This window comes from Verticillium nonalfalfae, assembly GCF_003724135.2.
Source record: "Verticillium nonalfalfae strain VnAa140/NRRL 66861 chromosome Unknown scaffold_11, whole genome shotgun sequence".
NCBI classification, from domain to species: domain Eukaryota; kingdom Fungi; phylum Ascomycota; class Sordariomycetes; order Glomerellales; family Plectosphaerellaceae; genus Verticillium; species Verticillium nonalfalfae.
Window position 1 is genome coordinate 149,654 of NW_021167236.1, and position 20,308 is coordinate 169,961.

Genomic DNA, 20,308 nt, shown 5'->3' on the forward strand with positions numbered 1-20,308 from the left:
CACGTACTTCCATCTCGTCTCAAAGAAAAAAAAAACACAGCGGCAAGACACAACTGCGGGTGGCACCGACAGCTTCTACCATGGCTGCCAACACCAAGTACCAAAAGGCGCCAACTCACGACCCCGATGCCGACGAGCACGGTCTCTACTCCCAAGCGCCCCCCGCCTACCAGGCTGAGAGCAGCGCCGCTCAGGATGAGGCTCGTCTCTTCGGCGGCGGTGCGCCGCGCGCCAGTCAGGATGAGGACGGCGACCTGCCCGACGACTTCAAGTTTGGGGGCTCCGTCGCCGAGGCCACCATCGACATCCGCATGCAGTTTATCCGCAAGGTCTACGCCATCCTGACTGTCCAGCTCATCGTCACCGGCGCCGTCTCGGCCCTGAGCTTCTTCAGCGAGGGCTACAAGTCCTGGATTCAGTCCCACCCCGGCGTCGTCTGGATTTCCGTACGTAGTCCCCTCCCAGACCGTGGTTGTTTCCCACATGCAAGACTAACATGCGCTTCCCACTCGTCTGTAGCTCTTCGGCTCCATCGCCTTCATGCTCCTCACCTTCTGGAAGCGCAAGTCGTATCCAACGAACCTCCTCTTCCTCTCGGGCTTCACCCTCCTCGAAGCCTACACCGTCTCCGTCATCGTCTCGTTCTACAAGGCCCCCATCGTCCTCAACGCCGTCGTTCTGACGGCCGGCATCTTCGTCTTCCTCACCCTCTTCGCCTGCCAGACCAAATACGACTTTACCTCGTGGGCCCCCTACCTCTTCGGCTCCCTCTGGGCCCTCCTCCTCTTCGGCCTCATGGCCGCCTTCCTGCCCTACAACTCGACCGCCGAGCTCGTCTACGGCGGCGCCGCCGCTCTCATCTTCAGCGCGTATATCCTCGTCGACACCCAGCTCATCATGCGCAAGCACCACGTGGAGGAGGAGATTGCCGCCGCCATCAGCCTGTACTTGGACATTCTCAACCTCTTCCTCGCCATCCTGCGCATTCTCAACAGCCAGCAGAACAACTAAGGGTTTAGGTATCGTGACGGGACGATGGGGGCGGATGCAGAATCCAATTGTAGGCGCACTGCTATGGACTATCCGACGCCCCCTCCGCTCGGTTGTGAAGCATTCCGTGGTTTGTTTTTCTTTAGTCAAGTACATTTCAGGCGTGCGTTGGGATTGGTGGCGTTAGCTTTCTTATAACATGACTCTCTAGCAATTGAAACAGGTTGAATCGGCACTCAAGCACCAAGAGAATCAAGTGTTCACGCATTCGCCACGGCCCGGGAAAAACACTGCACATATGCAGACGGCGCTGCCCGCATGCTAAATATTTCCCCCAAAACCTTTACATTGATGAATATTTGCATTAAAGTCCATTTTAAAAAAGCAGCGAGTAGACAGTGTGGGGAGACAGCTGCGCTTGTCTTGTATTTGGAGTGCAACGCTTGGTTGGAGCATTAGACATACAACCAAGCGCGGCGTTTGACCCAGCATCCAACCCCAAGCGTTGCCTGTCTAATATCCGCCGTTGTCTTGCCAGACAACGGCAGGTCTCTAGCCCACAGAATGAACGAGATGCCTGCCCCAGCGCACGAGCCGGGTGCGGCCGCAGGCCTGCAACAATATCTCTCTTTCCAGTCGTCACAGTTGTCGGCCGTTTGGGGGAGGGTTGAAATCTTCGTTAGTGAAAGAAAACGCGTAGCAGCCGGGGAATAATGTTCGTTCTCTCTTTCTCTCTCGACGCAACAGCAACACGACAAACCAACGCCAAAGTAGAAAACAGCCAAAGCCACGACTTGACCGGGAAATTTTCAGGTGGCCACCAGAGGTTTTGACTCTGATTCCTAGTTGTGGTCTCCGTTGGCACCGGTGTTCGTCTCCTGCGTCGGGGCCGAAGCCGCGGCACTGGCTTCGCGCTGCATGCGGGCCTCGATCTCGCGCAGCTGAGACTCGCGTGCAAGGAGCTCCTGTCGCTTCTCGGCGATCTCGCGCTGGACTTTGCTTTCGATCTCGCGCAGCTTCTCCTCCTCCCGACGGAGTTGCTCTTCCTTGAGACGGACAGACTGAGACGCGAGGTCTTCGGGGTTCATCGAAGAATCACTGTGACAGGGTCAGTAACCACATAAATGCAACGCAACGAGCAACACATACACGCCGGCACCACCCTCAACAGACTTGCTGAGCTTCTCTGTACGGTAGTTTTCGTAGAGGAAATCGTGGGTGATTTCCTTGAGATCGGCCAAATGGCTGTGCAGTAGGGCCGACCGGATAGCGAGGAAGTCAGAATGGCGAGGGTTGTCAACCTCTACCACACCCCAAGGGTACTGGCGAGCGCGGACCTTGCGGCCACCAATCTCAACGATGTCCTCGGAACCGACGATCGCGAAGGGCATAAGCCCTCTCAACTCGGCGTTCTCCTCGACTGTGTCCTCGTCGTCCTCCTCAATGTCGTACGGGAAGTTGTATACGGGAATACGGTAGTGCTCGATGTCCTCCATGACAAGCTTCTTGGACTCCGCTAGCTCGGCAGGTGTAAGCGAGTCAGCGCGACCAATGACGGGGATGACGTTGGCGCGAGGAGCGAGGCGCTTCATCAGCTCAATGTCAAGTTCTCGCAGGCTGTACAACACGCACGTTAGTCAAAAACAGGGACCGCGATCTGCCGAGCGCGCGACGACGTACCCATGGCCGGTGGGGGTGATGAAATAGAGCATGGCGTGAACTCGGTTGTCCCTGAAACGAGGGTTACGCTTGATTCGGGACTCCTCGGCCAGGATGTCGTCATATTGTCTCTCGAGATAACCGACAATTTCTGCGAAGCTGTTGATGCGCCGTCAGCCACAAAAGCCTTGGTCTGTCAATGGACTCGTCGTACCTAGCCTCGTTATCGATGAGGTCACCGAAACCGGGGGTGTCGACAATGGTGAGGGAGATGCGGGTGCCCTCCTCATCCAGCTCGAGCTCTGTACAAACGTCAGCGTTTGGTGTGGGAGGATTGGACCATGGCGTGACGAACCAACGGTGACGGGCTTGATCTTGACGCCCTCCTCGACGTGAGCGTCGTTTGGGTCGTCGGAGTCCTTGTGATTCAGAACGCTCTTGCCGCACAGCGTGTTGACGAAGGTGGTGCGGCCTGTTTCCCAGGTTGTCAGCTGGCGGTGAGTTTCCCAACGCACCGCGATGCAGCGCCATTTGGAATCGTAGTTGACATACCAGTACCTGAGGCTCCACAGACCATCAGGCAAAACTGGATGCCCTTCTTGACATTCTTCTTTCGGCGCATCATCTTCTAACCCCAAGCATGGGTCAGTAGAGGACTCTTGTAGATCGGGCTGCAGGGTTCGGACGCATTGCAGTTGCTGGCCCCAAGTGACGGTGGTGCGCTCGCCGAGGCAAAAGGGAAAGGACCACGTACCGCGGGAGACGACATGATCGCGGTGTGATGGGTTCAGTTGTCGATTCGATCCGCGGGTGGAGGAAGAAAGATGGGATGAGTCGTGAAGCTCAGGGGCGCGCAAAAGGTTCGAGATGCAATCACGTCGACGCAGGTGGGGAGGTCGGTGTGAAATCGCGGACAAGAGCGACAACTGCCTGATGTGGAAGCGATTGAAGGGTTGTAGGGTCGAGGCACGAGACGGCTCCTTGGAAACGGGTGCAGTGTGGCAGGGGGGAGGCCGTTAGCCTGGTGGTGAGGTCTGGGGCCAGGTGCAAGGGAACCAGACAGCTAGTTGTTGACCGACGGGAGTCGTAGAGAGCAATTTCACAGGAAATGTCACGGCAGGAGGGTCTGGCCAATCCCCACCATCGACACACCCAGCCGGCGCTGCCTTACAAGTACACCGCACATAGGGGAGCAGTGCACCACGCTTCATGCTGCATTCTGATTGATGGTCAACATGGCAGCACAGTCTTTGGCGTGTCTCCTATCTTCATCATGGCCCAGTCTATTGATGTGCATCAGCGTTCATCAGGTGTGGCCTGCCTAGCTTGTGCGAGACCAATTCAGGGGCAGAGGGAGGAGGGCAGAAGGAGACCTGCGCCTGGCGCAACCAAAGAGACCCCTGTTTCGCTGTCCCACCCTCCAATCCTCGAGATGACTGACCTTTCGCAGCTACCTCGTCGTTCCCTAAAGAGGCAAGCGTCAAGTGCGGGGTATTTTCGGTTCGGGAGCGCGTTTCGTTTGGTGCATTGATTGATCGGGCAGTTCTGTCACGAGATCTCAGGGTGGCGTGAGCTCCTTGCGTCCTGAGGTGCCAGCTTCCCGAAGTGCCTGCTTAGGTACCTACCTGCCAGGTACCTTCATAACTCAGGTAGGTAGCTAGGGAGGGAGGCGGCATCTTGGTGTTGTACCAGGCGGGCGGCAGACGGACAGTGTGAAAGGAAAGTGTGAATGGTTCACTAAACCGTTTTGGTGTGGATGAGGCGTCTTCTTCCCCAACCGCATCCATGCACCTCCACCGTCAGTTGGAGCCTGGGGTACTTACGCAAGCTACCTCGTCCAGATGAACTTGGCCATCTGACTCTCGACACATCATATTCATCGACCATAAAACACCGTTGCAAACTGGTCGCGCCAATAGCATTCCGAACCTCACTTTCTCCTTCGGACCTAACTTTTATCGGGCACCGCAACCTTCAGGAATCTGACGTCCTGTTGCTCGCAACCTTCCACACTTCCAGCCCCGCCTCCCTCGCTCATACACCTCGTCGCCAAGGTCCCCAAAAGCATCACTCTCACTGCGACAAAGTCCCGACGAACACGCCCAAGCGCCAGGTCAAACCAATCTCCTTTACGACCTTGTCTTAAGTCTTCTCATAGCGTAGCAGCTCCAGTTCCGCCACCCGACCCCATTGCATTCATTGTGGAGTCTCAGCACAAGAGGCCAGGAGACCGAGATTCTCAAGGATGAACGCATAGTAGAATTCGCCATCACCAGAACACTCACGGCCCCTGCTGCCCAACTGCCAGCCATATTCAAGTCGTTTCGTCGCTCATCGATGCTTTGACCAGCCAAAAAGCCCTGTTCAAGCCCCAAAGACAATATACATACACATCATGTACACGCGCCCGCCAATAGAGACGGCAGTACCCACAGAAGTGCTGTCAGTCTCCTTCAACAATAGTGCTTCACACTTCACACTGGGGCTGGACACTGGCTATGCTGGTAAGCCATCACTGTGAGCATTGAGGAAAAGCCAATATGATCTGAGACATCGTCTAGTTTTCGTTACCGAAACATGTTCTCCGCGGTCAATTAAAAGTCAGTTGGTCGGCTGCTCCTTGATGAATCAGACAGTCTGCTAACACAAACTAGATGTCCAAGGCCCCATCGGACTGGTTGAGATGCTCGACCTCACTAACTATGTTGCCTTGGTTGCCCGGGGCACCCATTCACACTTTGCCCAGAACAAAGTTGTGATTTGGGACGACCAGAACAACAAGAAGGGCTTGCACATTAGCCTCGTGCAGCCCATTCGAGGGGTGCTCCTCGGTCCTCTACTCGGCCAGCGACACGTCGTCATTGTTTTACAGGACAGCATTCGTCTTCACACTTTCAACAAGAAGCCAGAGTTTGTGACACAGTACGAAACCACATACAACCCGCTCGGTCTCTGTTGTATGTCCGACAGGCTCCTCGCATTACCAGGGAACACATCCGGACACGTCCAGCTAGTTGACCGAGCAATCAAGACGGTGAACATAATCCCGGCGCACAACTCTGCTTTACGAGCACTGCAAATGAGCCGCGATGGCGAGCTTCTGGCCACGGCGAGTGACAAGGGCACGCTAATCAGGATCTGGTCGACAAAGACGCGTGCGAGGGTGGCCGAGCTGCGTCGCGGCGTTGATCCCTCCACGATTTTCCACCTGGCTTTCAATCCATCAGGCACCATGCTGGCTTGCACATCAGACAAGTCAACATTGCACATATTCGATGTTCCGCACCCAAATCTGAATATGGCGCCCACCTCGGACCAAGACGGCGAGTCTTCTACGTCAAAGGATGACAAGGGGAAATGGGGTTTCTTGGGCAAGGTGCCATTCATGCCAAGGGTCTTCTCCGACACGTACTCATTCGCCAGTGCCATGTTTGAATCGAGAGAAGACCTCGTCAGCAGCATGTCTAAGCCGCAGCAAGGTGTTATCGGATGGATTGACGACAATACAGTAGTCGTTGTCGGTGCCGGACGTGATTCCAAGTGGGAGAAATTTGTGATTCGCAAACCTCATGAAACACCAGACGGGAAGCGTGACTGCGTGCGCGAGGGCTGGAAACGCTGTCTGGGAGGCACTAGGTAGGGCCGGTTTCGAAGACACGGAACTCCGGCAGAGACGCTGGACTGGAGACAAGGATTTCGAACACATTTGGCTATTGGCGCACGGTTGAGACTGGGGTTGGGATTTATGGTGACGACTGCAACGAGTGTAAGGCATACAAGCGGAATGACGGCCTGAATACTGGGTTTCTTAAGTACCATTTCTTATCAGATAGTCTCTATCTTCTCGGCCGAGGCGAACGTGAGCGACTGCGCCTTTTGCTACGATCGTCATCTTTGTCGTCCTTATGCCTTCTTCGTCGCGGCTCATCGTCATCATGGCGTCGTCGTTCTCGCCTCGCCCGGTCATCCTCCTTGCCACGATGCCGCCGATCTCTCGATTGGTCCCTAGTGTCTTGCTCTCTGTCAACTCGGGCCGTTTCTCTGCGTGGCTCGCGATGCGGAGAGCCACCATCTCTTCGTCCCTCACGGCGGGAGTCTTTCGTTCTGTCCTTGGCTGACGGAGACTCGTCGCGTCTTGACCTTCGACTGCGGTGCCTATCATCTCGTTCTGTGTCGCGCATCTCCTCGTCGCTATGTTCTCGCCTAGACCGGTGCGACCGATGTCGATGCTTGTGTTTCTTCTTCCTTTCCGACCTTTCGTGCTCGCGCACTGCTTCCTCGACCTCTTTCTTCTTCTCTTCGATCAGGAAAGCTTTCATTGGATCGTCCTCGTCGTGGTCGCGAACGAGAAGGGCAAGCTCTCTCTCTTCAGGTAGCATGGGCCTCTGTTCGGCCTCCTCGTCTTCTTCGTCTTCCGTGTCGTCTCCCCCACCACCACTCTCCCGTTTCGTCATTGTGGCCCAATCAACCTTACCCTCGTCAGGGTCTTCGTCGTCCCGGAACTTGTACCGCGCATGGTCTACACGCACCATGCGACTGCCAATTGTTGCGCCGCCGAGATTGTCCACGGCGAGGTCGGTGCTGCGCTGGTCCTCGTACTTGAGCCAACCGAACCCCTTGGCCTTGCCCGTCTCCTTGTCGCGTGCAAGCTTCAGCCACACGGGCTCACCAAACTGGGAAAAGATTGTGATCACGTCGCCCTCGGACATTTCGTAGGGAAGGCCGCCAAAGTAGATAAAGGCCGTATCGCGGTAGTCGACGTGCCAGGAGGCTTCTGGGGAGCTGGCGGAGAGGTCAGAGGAGATCGCCCGCTGAAGGAGACGACTGGGCAGAGACTGCAACTCACATTCCATTCTCTATTTCTTGCTTGTTCAAAGCTTGTATTGCCTTGATCTGGTTCATGGTGACAAAATCTGTGGACCACAGACCTTGAAGTTGGAGAAGGCTGTCACAGGGTCGCGCGCGAAGATGACGAACTTGCATGCAAGGCTGCAAGAAATCACAAGGAGCCAAGCAGCCTAGACTGGAGCTTTTGGAGCACTGACCAGCTACCGTTCTAGCGCGCCATGCGCTGGAAGCCGAAGCTTGGGCGGGCGGCTGCTGCCCCAACGATCGATGTTCCTCGACGCACTGTGCCTGGCTCAGTGCAGCCACTACCTGAACTCTAGGCGGGAAAAACGCCGGGCCGGTGGAGACGCCAAATGCCCCGACCAGGGTCCCTCCAAAACTCGCCCGTGACGAGAAGGGGCCTCTTGGGAATTGGGAACGTGCTCCCCGGCCCAGTTGTTCGAAGCGGTGACCAGTCTTGCTGCACGACCCCAAGAAGCTCCGTGATCGACTTGCTGTCCCTGTCTCCCCGTCTGTTCGCGGTTTCTGTCCACAGTCGACCCCCCACGAGCTCTCGTCTCGGCGCATGGTCTCCTTCACCTGTGTCCCGTTGCAACCTCGAGCTAAAACGCGTCAAGCTTGACGATCCACACACCCACCGACCTCCCTACTCCTCGACACCACATCTCCCAATCATTCTCTCCCCTGACGACCAAAATCCCCATGACGGCCACTGAATCGCCTTGACCATGGCCGCGAACGGAAACCGGGTCTCAACATACACGTCGGTCTCGACCGGCTCCGATAGCCGCAATGCCGAAAAGAAGGATCTCTGGAGCACCCTCCTCGACTCGGTAGCGAGCGGCAAACGGCTGCCAGAAAAGAATATCATTGTTCTGGGTGGCAACTCTGACTCGCAACGGGAGTTTCTCGATGCCCTCTCCAACAGCAGCGAGAAGCGCACCCTCGATCGGCAGAGCTCGAAGCCGCCCCCTGTCGCCAACAGCTTCGCCCTCGGCTACACGTACTACGATGTGCTGGACGCCGATCAAGAAGGTCCGTCTGGCTGGCGAAACGAGCGAGCACCATCCCCCTCGGTGCCGCCAAGACGCTCTTGACTGACAGATTCTGGTAGACACGCTCGCACGAATATCCCTGTACATGCTCTCGAACCCGTCCGAAGCGTTCCCCAGGCTCCTCGAACCCCTGATCACGCCCGAATCCATACCTAACACTCTGGTCGTCGTGCTGCTCGACTGGTCAGCGCCGCACTTGTGGATGCGCCAGTTGCGAAAATGGGTGTTGTTCATGCGTAGCGTTTTGGAAAAGACGGACAGTGAGTGTCAGACGGCAATGGAGGAGGCAATGGCCGGGTGGCGGGATAGGGGACGTGGTGGCGGGTCCATGAATCTGGATGGCACGGCAGCCGCTTCAACCAGCGAAGGCGACGTTGCGTTACCCCTCGGTCCTGGCGAGTGGGAGGAGGGCCTTGGCTTGCCGCTCTGTGTGGTCTGCCAAAACGTGGGTCGTCCGTCTGTGGAAGTTGTCGGGGTAATGCGCTGACATTATGACAGGCCGAAAAGATCGAACTGTTGGAGAAATCCCAGGGTTGGAAAGAAGGCGACTTTGACCAAGTTTTGCAGTACATTCGTACGGCGCTGCTCAGGCGTAGGTCACCGTTCGATCTCGGCCATGAGACGACGTCGATGCTGACATTTCCAAACACAGACGGCTCATCACTTATCTACACAACACCAAACGTACCCTCGCCACTACCGAGTCTCATTCATTCGAGTCTGGGCATCACCTCACTCCTCAAACGCCAGCCTCTCAAGCACAACGTCATCGACAGAGACAAGATTCTTGTCCCTCCTAATTGGGACTCCTGGGGCAAAATCCGTGTTCTTCGCGACGGTTTCGACGTCGAGGCTACTAGTCTCGGCTGGTCCCATGACCTTCAGTCTAACTTTACCTCCCCCTCGATGACGACCGAGGGCCTCGCCGTTCTCGCGAAGGCCAAGACGGAAGGCTCCTACGACGGCGAGGCCTGGACCTCAGCCGTCGCCCCATACGAGGACTGGATTCGCGACCTGTCGTCTACGGCCGACGCACTCGCGCTTGGTGGCCAGGACGTCGCCGCCACCTCCTCCCTCGAGGTCAAATCGCAGGACACGCAGGATTTCCTCGGCGCGAGCCTCTCAACGCTCGAGGCTTTCAAGATCAAGGCCGAGCAAAAGTCGGCCTCTTCTGATGTCGCGCGATCCTCAACTACGGCTTCTAGCAGCGCTCGCGCCTCGACCGTTCGTCGTGCCGACGACGGCGCCAACGACGGCAAGGTCAGTGAGCACATTGGCCCCGTGCAGTTCAACATGGGCGGCATCCAAGTCGACGCCGACGACATGGTCCAGCGTCTCAAGGACCGCCAGGCCTACGGCACCCCGGACCCCACGGCTTCGCCCCCAGACTCGGGCGTCGCCGCCCCTGGTGTCGGCACGGGCATTGGCAGCCCAGGGCCCGCGAGCCCCGCCGCTGCAGGCGACGGCCCGGAGGTCATGGATACGGAGAACCTGCAGGCCTTCTTCAGCGGGCTCATGAACCGCAAGGGTGCCGGCGCGGCGGGCAGCCCGCGGCCGGGCGTCTGAGATGGCGGCCGAACGAGAGGGAGAGAGAAAGGGGCTGAAAGAGAAGAAGAGACACGGCAGAGAGCCGAGCTGCAGGGCTACGGCGCGGCGCCTCTGTTGAACATGTCTGGAAACCCCCCTTGCCCGCCAAACTGTCAACTGTTGTGTAGATTAGATACCCCCCCGGAATGAACATGAAAATTCAAGCACGACTCGTCCGACTGGCAGTATGCAGTCACAAGTTCAGCAAGTTTGTTGATTGGCAGCATCCAGAGGGGTAAGCATGAGTGAAGTAGACGTGCAAGTTCTGTCGGGTCATTCTCAACCCGCCCACGCCCATCGCGCACGTTGCAATGCATTCATCGATTGCTCATCAGTTCTCACAACGATATATCTACCACTCATTTCGTCCCCTCGAGCTTTGATATCTAGAGAAGAATTAAAACCAAAAAGATCCAAAAAAAAAATGGGCGAAAATGACAATGGCGACATCCCATCAGGAAACAAAACTCCAATGGGAAAAGTCCCCAGCCTGAAAATCTGGCCACTGACGGCGTTCTTTTTCCCCCTTTTCCTTCTGACATCTCTCTACTGTGCCTATCTGTCCGTCTGTCCTAGTACTCCACATCCTCCTTGGCGCATGGTCTGAACTTGCCCTCCTCCACGACGTACGCCCCGGGCTTCCCAGTAGCCACCAGTTCAGCGAGAGCCGGGTTCCGCCTGACGACGAGGTCATCTGGGCCCTTGACGATGATCAGGTTGCGCAGACCGCCGCGCGCCTCGCCGTACAGTTTGATGAAGACCTTGCGGACAGTCTCGTCGTCGGCGCCAGAGGGATCTCGTACGACGATATATGTGCGACCGCCGAGGCGGGAGCTGACCACACCGGAAAGGAGTCCGGGGAATAGCCAGGGGTACTGCAGGATCTCGGCCTCAAAGGCGTTGAGCGTCTCGCGAGCCAGCGCGGTGTAGGTTTCGGTGGCGAGAGCGACACCGAGGCGGAAGAGGTTGGACACGGAGACGGCGTTGTTGGAGGGGAAGGCGGTGTCCATGCCATCCTTGAGGCGGAGAATGGTGTGCTTTGCATCTTCGGTCGTAGCGAAGAAGGCGCCGCACGACGAGTGAGCCGGTAGAGGGTTGGGGCTGGCCGAAGTTGTTGGAGCCGAGGCGTCATAGAAGAGCTTGATCTGTGTTTCTGTACCACAAAAGTCAGCAGCGATCTATGGCTTCAAGTACGCACATTTCCGAACTCACGTTGAAGCTCGTCGGCAAACGCAATGCAGTTTTCCTCGCCTGTGGCCTCGTACAAGTCGATGAGGCCCTCGATCAGGTACGCATAGTCCTCGGCAAAGGCCTTTGTAGAGCCCCGAGTGCCGCGGAACACCTTGTACAGCGTTTTCTCTTGTTCGTCCCACAGCTGTGCCCGCACAAATTCAGCAGACTGGATGGCAGCACCCAGGTACTGAGCGCTCTTCGCGGCGTCCTTGACTGCCAGCGCAGCGCCTGTCCTTGCGAGCGCAGAGATGACGAGGCCGTTCCAACCAGAAATAATCTTATCATCAAGCTCAGGGCGGACGCGTTCCCGACCACGATGCGCCTTGAGCTTGGCTTTCGCCGACGCAATGACACGAGCGACTTCCTCCCCGCTGATGCCAAATTGCTTGCCGATTTCGCTCTGCTCTTTCAGCACGCGGGGGATGTTCTGGTTCATAAACTCGTCGTTCGGATCTTGGTCGGGCTCCACGTTGCCGTGCTCCAGAATGTTCCAGTACGTAGCGGCAATCGTCGCCTCATGCTCGTCGCCAATCACAGCATCAAACTCTTTGCGCGTCCACAGGTGGAAAGCGCCCTCGCGAACATCAGTGTCGCCACGCCTGTAATAGGAGTCGGCGGCCTCACTGGAAGCAAAACCGCCTCCGGGAAGACGCATCGGCGGGCTCGAAAAATAGTCCGCGAGCTCAACGACGACATCATAGAGTTCACCATCCTTGTCTCCGTTGCTAATAAGCCAGGCATCAAGATACAGGCCCAGCAGGAGAGCATTGTCCGAAGTTAGCTTTTCAAAGTGGGGAATGCTCCAGTCCGGAGTGATGGAGTATCTCGCGAAACCGCAGCCACCAACATGGTCACGCAGGCCGCTGTCACGGATCTTTCGAAGGGTGAACAAGGCCATTTCTGTGGCGTGTGCACATTCGGTCGGGCCCACGACATCCTGGACCGGATGCAGGTAATGCGGCAAGCGCAGCAAGAAGGACAGTTTCGCGGGCACAGGGAACTTGGGCGCCAGACCGAAGCCACCATAGACCGGATCAAAGGTGCCAGCAATGTGGGAGTAGGCCTCTTCGAGCTGGTCGAGATCGAGTTCGCTCGAAACATCAGCGGCCGTCTTGCCAGCACCCGGATTCTCCGTCGATACAGCCGAAGCGACAGGGGCGGTAGACGAGGATGTCAGGCCGATCTTGCTCATCTGGACCGTGCTACGTGTGCCCAGTGTGCCCTCGGCGGCGAACTCGCGCAGCTTGGAGAGGACCTCCTTGGCTTCCTGGCGGCACCGAGGCTCCTGTTCCTGCCAGACTTTCCTCAGGTTCTTGAGGATGGCCAGAAAGTCAACACCCTCCTCTTCTTCGGGCCCCGTCTTGGTATGTGCGCCTGGACCAGGCCAGTAGGTGCCGCCAAAGACTGGTTCGAGCTCGGGTGTCAGGAAGAGGTTGAGGGGCCAGCCGCCTGCGCCGTTGACGGCCTGGACATAGTTCATGTAGATGGTATCGAGATCGGGTCGCTCTTCGCGGTCAACAATGACAGGCACAAAGGCCTCGTTGAGGAGCGAGGCACATTCGGGATGGGAAAAGGAGTCGATGGCTGTCAGGCGGCAGTCTATCGAAAAGTCAGAAGTGGGGTCCTGGGCGATGCGCTGCTGCGTGTATTTGACACACACACGCTCTCTCTCTCTCTCTCTTCATCTCCCTTCCTCGCTCTCTCTCTTAGCCTGTCAGGCACTGACGAGGTCGACAAGGACGCTGCGAGAGGATGATTTGGGAGGGAAGCCGAACTGCAAAGACCAGCATGCTCAGCTGCGGCAGAAGGCAGGGAGGGATGGGATGGGATGGTGGGGGTCGAGCACGCACAGTGGCAAGCCTTGAAGCCAATGTTCAGGAAGATCAGTTTGTTCTCCCTCTTGGCGCGTTCGACAGCCTCATCGTCGAGCAGCTGCCAGGCGACAGGGCTGTTGATCTGGCCTTGTATGTAAGGACTGTTGCTCTGGTCGGCGCGGTTGCGTAGGCTCGGAGCCAGTTCCGGGGCGGCGACAGGCTGGGGCGGCAGGTCGGTCGAGTTCGTGGCCATGGCTTCAGATCCGAGTTTGGCAGACAGAGCAGACTGCGACAGCTCGGAGGGGATCATCGCGCAAGAAACACGCGAAGGGGTTCGAGGGGCGACGGCGGGCGGGCGGGGGGAGGGTAGCGGGGGTATCAAGATCTTGTTTCGATTCGGAGTTCGGTGCGTCAGTTCGGCCCAGTCCAGCTAAGAACGGAACAGACCAGCACAAAGCAGGTCAGAGTAGACAGTAGCGAGGCAAAGAAGCGGCCGGCCGGGACAGGACTAGCAGATTGTTCGGTAGTGGTAGGTAGTGGATGAGGTGGGGGTGAGAGAAAGAGCGGCAGCGGCAGGTCGGCAGGTCGGAGGACACGCGAGTCATGTAGATGACGGAAGAGGGGTGAGGAGAGAGGCGTCGATTTCAATGGCGAAGTAAGGCCAAAAAAAAAGGGCTGAAGGGCTGAAGGATGAAAGGGTCCGCTACGGAGGAAATTGAGATGATTAAACAACAATAGAAAACGGGCCTGATGGGATGGGATCTGCCTTGCAGCCCAATGCAGAAGAGAGCCATTTCCTTGTTTAGGCAAGGCCAGGATGAGAAATTCAAAGTCCTTCCCTCCACCCCTCTCCAGTGGTACAGTAGGAGGTTTTAGTGGAGGAGCGTGATAGTGATAATCCAGCTTGGTTGCTACATCTGTACAGTCATGTGCACATAGAGACTCTGCGACCCAGTAATCATTTCGAAACAATCCGACGCGCGTTGGCACAGATTATGAGGAGAGGAAGGAGAGGGAGAGGCACGAGAAATAAATGCATGATTCAAAGGTCATCGGAGCACACTATACAACGACACACTGACAGTCCGACTGATGTGACATCGTCCCGAAGGCCAGGGAAGGGGACGGACGAGAAAAAAGATCAAGGGTCCATGCTGCACCGTCCAGTGGCACGCAGAGGCAGCAGTATGCCAGCGGTGTCGACATGTGTAGTGTCGTAATGGCTGATTCCCGTGATCGCTGTCGTGACTGTCAGTGGTGCTGCTGCTGGGCACTGCTCGATTGACAGCAGCAGTACCACTGGGGGGGCGGGGGCGTTACACTGGGGTGGATGCTTCCACTGACATGGCAGCGACCAGGGCACTGATGGCAGTACCATGACAGGCCGAATGACGAGGTGCTCCAAGCGCAGCCCCTCCATGACCCCACCACAGTCCCGCCTAGGCCCCACCTTCCCTGGATTCCGGGTCCTGTTGCTGTGCTGCATTCATCAAGGCAATGACGCGCTAGACAGCATCGAGGGAAAGAGCTGCCCCGCCTTCGGCATCATTGTACTCTTCTCAAGTCACGTGACGGCGCGAGAGGCCCCGACGCGGTGCAATATCAAGCTTCAATGATGATCGTGAGTGAACATGGTGGGGAGCCTCGTCTTCAAGTCATCTTCACACCCCTTTTCGAACCTCCTCACCCCTTTAGCTTGCCGTATTGCCTTTGCCATCTTCTATCCCCTCCGATTCTGAACCCAGCACCGACGGGCTACCGTCGCCACCTTCTGCACGTGTCGCCGCCTCACGCGCCAGTCGCATCTCGAGGTCAGGATTCCTCTGCTTCCATCGCTTCATGTACCATATGCCGAACATCAGGATCGCCCACATGATAAACTCGAAGACTGTTGCAGCAGGGTACCCGTTGGGAAACCGCGGCGCCTCGACCGTCGGGAACGTGAACAGTGGGATCCAGATCTGGTTACAGAAGCCCAGCGTCATCATGGACGATATGATCAGTCCGCGCTCGCCGTAGTTTTCCTTGAGGGTAAAATTGACCCACGAATACTGTCTCGGTCAGCTTGATCGCTCGCCCGGTTTTGTATCAGGCGAAACTGCTCACCAGGATGGGAGACGCCATGCCAGAGAAGCCGCCAAAGTAGAAGGCGCAGAACTTAAGCACATCGGGCACGTTCCAGACGGATAGCACGATGAGCGCAAAGAACACAAAGGACTAGCAGGCATGTCAGCAATCTCAGACGCCTACGTCGCACTTCGTCGGTCGCCACTCACAGCCTGAAATGACCAGAGCCCCCTGAGGCTGAGGCAGCCCGCCAGCGTAGTCCCTAGCCATGACGACAGAGCCCGCAGCAGATCGATAAAGGTCGGCAGGATATTGACCAGCTCGATCGAGTAGCCGGCGTGACGCAACCACAGCGCCATGTAACCGGTCCAGTAATGTGCCTGGCATAGCATGCTGTCGATCATGTATTAGCCCGAATCTTGTGTGACGTGCACCAGGAACCTCACATGTAACACGGCACGCATATCCACCACATTGGCCGTGACAGAGTGTACTTGAATGTCTTCCAGGTGATTCCCTCGTTCTCAACGGTCGGGATCCGCTTGACGGCCAACGCGTGGTCCTCCGCCGTGAAGAACCACCGTCTTGGCGAGCTCGGCAGTCCGGGCCAGAATGCAAACCCCAGGAATGCTAACGGCAACGTAATGATGCCCTGCACGATGAACAGCCAACGCCAGCCCGCCCTGCCGTATACTCCGTCGAGATTTCGATAGGCCGCGGCCTGGAGGTAACCCGAAAACATGGACCCGAGAGAGTTGCCCATGAACCAGACGCCGGCGCGCTTGAAGAGTTCTTCGTTTTTAAACCAGCTGCCGACTGTGGCGCGTAAGTCAAGCTATGGGCCCGAAGAGACAGAAGTGCTTACGAATCAGATGAGTGCCGCCGAAGGAGGAGGCTTCGAGGAAGCCGGTGATGGCGCGTAGGATGTAGAGATGCCAACTATGTTTGATCTCGGACTGGCAAAACGCGACGACGGCCCAGACAATCTGCAGCGATGGAAGGAGAAATGGAGCACTGTCTAGCGTAAGCATTCAGCAATCTCCCAGGGTTCTCGGACTCCATCGTACATCTTTGCCTTGGTCTGGAGAGTCATCAGTGGGATCTGGCCCAGGACGTAGGCCGTGTTATCTTGGCTCTGGTCAATCTCTTTGAGCGTCATTGTGCACATCAAGGGAAGACCTACAAGCAACGACATAGTAGTTCAACTCATTGCCAAAAGCGCCTAGATCTTCGCGCATGCCCGAAACATAGGCATTGGTGATATTTTGCTGTCCGAGGAACTGGTGTCCTGTAAGCCGTGAGAACGTCTCGTACAGTCAAGGGCGTCAAAACCAACCCGGCAGAAGACTAGGCCACATGTCAGTACATCAAGCAGAAGACTTAATGTCATGATAATGACTCACAACTAAGGCATCCAAAGACAAGTATGGAGAGATCAAGCTTTCGAAGCAGCCTTCTCTCCTCGACAGGGTAGTGGGACGCTATCGCGATCAGCGCCTGGAACAGCGAGTAGAGGCCATGACAGCAGCGAACATACGATACCAGTCGAAAACGGACCAAACCACACCACCCACTTTGTTGCCCTTGATGGCAGATTTGATGGCCCCCATGCTTGAATCGACTTTGACGCTTGTCAGAGAGCAAAATACCGTTGCGTCATCATCTGGCATGACAATCAGAAGCCTCTCAGACCTATTCGAGCTTATATGATCCCGCCTCGTCAGGCTCAGGGCCGCCAGGAGAAGATTTCAGACTCCAATCGGCAGCAAGACCGACTTCCGGCTGGACACTCGCAATCGCAGAGCCGATGGTGAAATACGTCGCGGCCCAGACCCCCCAAAGGATCGCCCAAACGGAAGACCCTGATTCTGACCAAGGACGAAAGGGCCAGGATCTGCAGGCGCAGTGTAGGTGCAGGCTTGCCCATCACCACTGGCTCCGAACCCGGCGCTGCGACGGGGTGGCGTCTTTTGCAACGCTGACATGCGGTGCGACGGCAGCGCTGGTGCCGGTGCGGCAGAGCCCGGGGTCTGGGTGTGGCGGTCGGCGAGCGGAGGGGCGGAGCCGATGGGTTGCACAATCCGATACCAGATGACGAATGCGGGGATCAATTGGTGAATCGTCCAAACACATGGATGGACGGGAGGCACATCACGGAGAAACGCTGGAGATACGAGATCACGACATTGTCCTGCTGTTGCATCGGTGGAGGTCCGGTGTTGGTGGTGTTGTGGGTGGTTCGCGGTGTTCGAGGCGCTGCCGATGGCCGGTTCGGAGAGGCGTGTTGCGATTGATAATCAGGAATCGATTCGATAAAGATAGGACGTATGAGATCTGTGAGTTGGGCATGGCACTTTTTATGTTTTCATCATTCATTGATGGTATTCTGGCATCGCGATCAAGCCTATTGATTCTTCAAAATGCCGTCCGCCGTTCCTCAACTGTACGAATACACCCACGTCTCGGAGACGCAGGAGGACCTGGACTGGGCCGACCGTGAGTTCTCACTTGACGCAATCAGAAATTTCAAAGGTCACTAACACGGGACATCGCGCAGTTGCGACGATTGACCTCGCGAAGTATGGCACACCCGAAGGCAATGCGGAGCTCGTCAAGACGCTCCTCGAGGCCATCCGTACAAAGGGCTTCTTCTACGTCACCAACTTTGGCATTCCGCAGGAAGCAGTCGACCGGCAATTTGCCCTCGGCCAGCGTTTTTATGAACTTCCCCTCGAAGAGAAGCTCGAATACGAACCGGACCTGGACTCGGGTGATTACAATGGGTACCGACCTGCGGGTAGGCGGCTCCTCAGCGGTGGCATCTACGATAAGACGGAAGTCTGGAACATGGCAAGTAAGTCTTGCGCTGCGACTGCGACACGCAGATTAGGACGCTGACCAGTTGATAGCTAAATCCGGTCACATCACGCAGCCTGTGCCCAAGCTCCTCGAAGAGCGCCTTGACGAGATTGACGCCTTTGCCAAGGACCTCCACGACAAGGTCCTCGACCCGCTGAACCACCTCATTGCCCTGGCGCTCGAGCTCCCGGAAGACTTCTTCACGAAGGTGCACAGGTGGGAAACGCACGACGAATCCCATTTGCGGTACATGAAGTACGCGAAATTCTCACAGGCAGAGATTGACCAGCTCGGCGACGGGCTCTGGTCGAGGGGCCACACGGACCTGGGCACCATCACGTTGCTGTTCCGGCAGCCGGTGGCGGCGCTGCAGATCCGTGACCACGAGTCTGGCCAGTGGAAGTGGGCGAAGCCGCTCGACGGCAGTCTGACCGTCAACACGTGTGATGCGCTGAGCTTCCTGACAGGCGGGTACATCAGGTCGACAGTTCACCGGGTGGGTGCTTTGGCCAGAGCATCTTGGCGTTACATGCTAACTTTTGAAATACAAGGTCTCTGTGCCGCCAAAGGACCAGCGGCACGTCGACCGTCTGGGGCTGCTATATTTTGCGCGGCCGCAAAACGATCTCATCCTCAAAACGATTGACTCGCCTGTACTCAAGCGTGAGGGCTTCACGCGGAACGAGTTTGAAGCAGGCGGCCACCCCGTGCCGACGATGGGAGAATTTACGACGCTGAAGCAAAAGTGGCAGCAGAAGAAGGGGACGAGCTACGAGACGTCAGAAGGCCAGCAGATCTTGCCTGGTTTTGCGGGCCAGTACTTTGCCTAAGGGAAACAGGGAGTCCTCCATTTTTAGTCAGAACCTTTTTGAGTGCCCCTGGTTCCGTGTCTTTCAAGTAATGAAAACTCCGAAAGTCGAATTTTGAGACAGGAGTAGTAAGCCATGATCAATCGAGATCGCCGGGGGTCACCCGGATTCTGGAACCTCTGTTAATCAGATGATGTAGCGTGTAGGCCGTAGACACGCCAAGCCAGCCAGACCCCTCAGAGCAATGCACGGAGCTTTCACTCCGGCGGTGGATGTAGGGATGCCCACAGCACATGGGCACTCTTCTCAGTTGCCATCGCGATGCTGGTTACTGCTGACCCGCCCATGACGTTACGCTCTCCACGGTAGTCGCCCAACCTCACGATGCCGCAAAGTTTCTTGGCCTCTGAAGAATTGGAGAACGAATTGCTCATGACGTCAATGTCACTGACGGCGGTCGGCATCTGGAGTCCTTTTAAAATGCAGCGTCAGCTTCTTCTCAGCGGATCTTTCGCAGCCATTCATCAACATTCAAGTATCTATCCCATATCGAACCCCATATATATCACGGCTCTCGTCTTTAACTAGTCTTTAAAGGACACACTGCCAAAAATGCCTCGCCAGGGAGAAGGTCATATTGCCGATAACGCCGTTGAGAACGGCCAAAACATCATTCACGGCGCTGGTGAAGTCAAGGTAAAGCCTGCCTTCCAGCATCAGTCGAACACATGGCCCGCACTAACGATCGTAGGACTCACATGTTGCCCGTGCAGACAAGACTGCGCCCATGCCTGAGCATGAGAAGGGTGCCGGTATCCAGGGCCTGAACGCCAGCGGCGGTCAGAGCCAAGGGCTTGCGAAGGGGGATAATGTCGGTCAGGGAGGTCGTTCTTCTTGATCTCTTGGAAATTGTGTATACAACCAGCACTTGGGGGAAAGTTCGATTGGGGGCGGATAGGTTACAGTGAATATGAGTAGCGAATGGAATTTTCTCTTTACCCTCCATCCATGCCCTTGATCACTGTTAGTATCATCCCAAACTTCACGCCACTGGAAAGACTAGTCAAGACGCAAGCAGATTATACCGGGACACCGTAGCATTCGTTCACAGTGACCGCTGTCTGCCATGCATAATACTTTATATCACTTAGCTATTTATCAAATATAGTTCCCTGTCCTCTGTATTGCATGCTTATTTCACGTTCCTTGTGTATCTTGTTGGGCTCAACCCACTTCATTTCATCACTCTCTTCTCATTCATCAACTCTAGGTATGCCCGACTGATACATTTTCTACCTCATGCTACCTATTCATGAATCTAAAGCAACCAGATCCCAAGAGAAGTGTATTAAATCTAGTGAGTAAAGTACTGAAGCGTTGCACAAGC

The 20,308-nt window shown here is 56.3% G+C and overlaps 9 protein-coding genes across 9 annotated transcripts; 5 read left to right on the forward strand and 4 right to left on the reverse strand.

Annotated features, from left to right (window-relative positions):
- Positions 1 to 80: 80 nt before the first annotated feature.
- Positions 81 to 1,011, forward strand: D7B24_000665 (uncharacterized protein; the record flags this gene model as incomplete). The annotated part of the gene is made up of 2 exons (XM_028634917.1): positions 81 to 446; positions 520 to 1,011. 2 exons carry the CDS (start codon positions 81 to 83, stop codon positions 1,009 to 1,011), a joined length of 858 nt encoding a protein of 285 aa, XP_028498106.1.
- Positions 1,012 to 1,832: 821 nt separating this feature from the next.
- On the reverse strand, positions 1,833 to 3,418 carry D7B24_000666 (uncharacterized protein; the record flags this gene model as incomplete). Its single annotated transcript, XM_028634918.1, has 7 exons — positions 1,833 to 2,088; positions 2,140 to 2,607; positions 2,671 to 2,808; positions 2,864 to 2,951; positions 3,005 to 3,121; positions 3,202 to 3,277; positions 3,404 to 3,418. 7 exons carry the CDS (start codon positions 3,416 to 3,418, stop codon positions 1,833 to 1,835), a joined length of 1,158 nt encoding a protein of 385 aa, XP_028498107.1.
- Positions 3,419 to 5,044: 1,626 nt separating this feature from the next.
- Positions 5,045 to 6,289, forward strand: WDR45L (WD repeat domain phosphoinositide-interacting protein 3; the record flags this gene model as incomplete). The annotated part of the gene is made up of 3 exons (XM_028634919.1): positions 5,045 to 5,153; positions 5,211 to 5,249; positions 5,304 to 6,289. The coding sequence occupies 3 exons, from the start codon at positions 5,045 to 5,047 to the stop codon at positions 6,287 to 6,289; spliced, it is 1,134 nt and encodes a 377-aa protein (XP_028498108.1).
- A 196-nt stretch (positions 6,290 to 6,485) lies between these two features.
- Positions 6,486 to 7,551, reverse strand: D7B24_000668 (uncharacterized protein; the record flags this gene model as incomplete). The annotated part of the gene is made up of 2 exons (XM_028634920.1): positions 6,486 to 7,431; positions 7,496 to 7,551. 2 exons carry the CDS (start codon positions 7,549 to 7,551, stop codon positions 6,486 to 6,488), a joined length of 1,002 nt encoding a protein of 333 aa, XP_028498109.1.
- Positions 7,552 to 8,225: 674 nt separating this feature from the next.
- On the forward strand, positions 8,226 to 10,118 carry D7B24_000669 (uncharacterized protein; the record flags this gene model as incomplete). Its single annotated transcript, XM_028634921.1, has 4 exons — positions 8,226 to 8,532; positions 8,612 to 8,997; positions 9,051 to 9,144; positions 9,205 to 10,118. 4 exons carry the CDS (start codon positions 8,226 to 8,228, stop codon positions 10,116 to 10,118), a joined length of 1,701 nt encoding a protein of 566 aa, XP_028498110.1.
- Positions 10,119 to 10,711: 593 nt separating this feature from the next.
- Positions 10,712 to 13,496, reverse strand: SPATA20 (spermatogenesis-associated protein 20; the record flags this gene model as incomplete). The annotated part of the gene is made up of 3 exons (XM_028634922.1): positions 10,712 to 11,292; positions 11,352 to 12,956; positions 13,223 to 13,496. The coding sequence occupies 3 exons, from the start codon at positions 13,494 to 13,496 to the stop codon at positions 10,712 to 10,714; spliced, it is 2,460 nt and encodes an 819-aa protein (XP_028498111.1).
- A 1,381-nt stretch (positions 13,497 to 14,877) lies between these two features.
- Positions 14,878 to 16,863, reverse strand: D7B24_000671 (uncharacterized protein; the record flags this gene model as incomplete). Its single annotated transcript, XM_028634923.1, has 10 exons — positions 14,878 to 15,237; positions 15,293 to 15,403; positions 15,463 to 15,646; positions 15,700 to 16,069; positions 16,119 to 16,267; positions 16,321 to 16,381; positions 16,437 to 16,533; positions 16,590 to 16,600; positions 16,657 to 16,734; positions 16,791 to 16,863. 10 exons carry the CDS (start codon positions 16,861 to 16,863, stop codon positions 14,878 to 14,880), a joined length of 1,494 nt encoding a protein of 497 aa, XP_028498112.1.
- An 810-nt stretch (positions 16,864 to 17,673) lies between these two features.
- Positions 17,674 to 18,942, forward strand: D7B24_000672 (uncharacterized protein; the record flags this gene model as incomplete). The annotated part of the gene is made up of 4 exons (XM_028634924.1): positions 17,674 to 17,749; positions 17,811 to 18,107; positions 18,163 to 18,608; positions 18,664 to 18,942. The coding sequence occupies 4 exons, from the start codon at positions 17,674 to 17,676 to the stop codon at positions 18,940 to 18,942; spliced, it is 1,098 nt and encodes a 365-aa protein (XP_028498113.1).
- Positions 18,943 to 19,533: 591 nt separating this feature from the next.
- Positions 19,534 to 19,819, forward strand: D7B24_000673 (uncharacterized protein; the record flags this gene model as incomplete). Its single annotated transcript, XM_028634925.1, has 2 exons — positions 19,534 to 19,617; positions 19,673 to 19,819. The coding sequence occupies 2 exons, from the start codon at positions 19,534 to 19,536 to the stop codon at positions 19,817 to 19,819; spliced, it is 231 nt and encodes a 76-aa protein (XP_028498114.1).
- Positions 19,820 to 20,308: the final 489 nt, after the last annotated feature.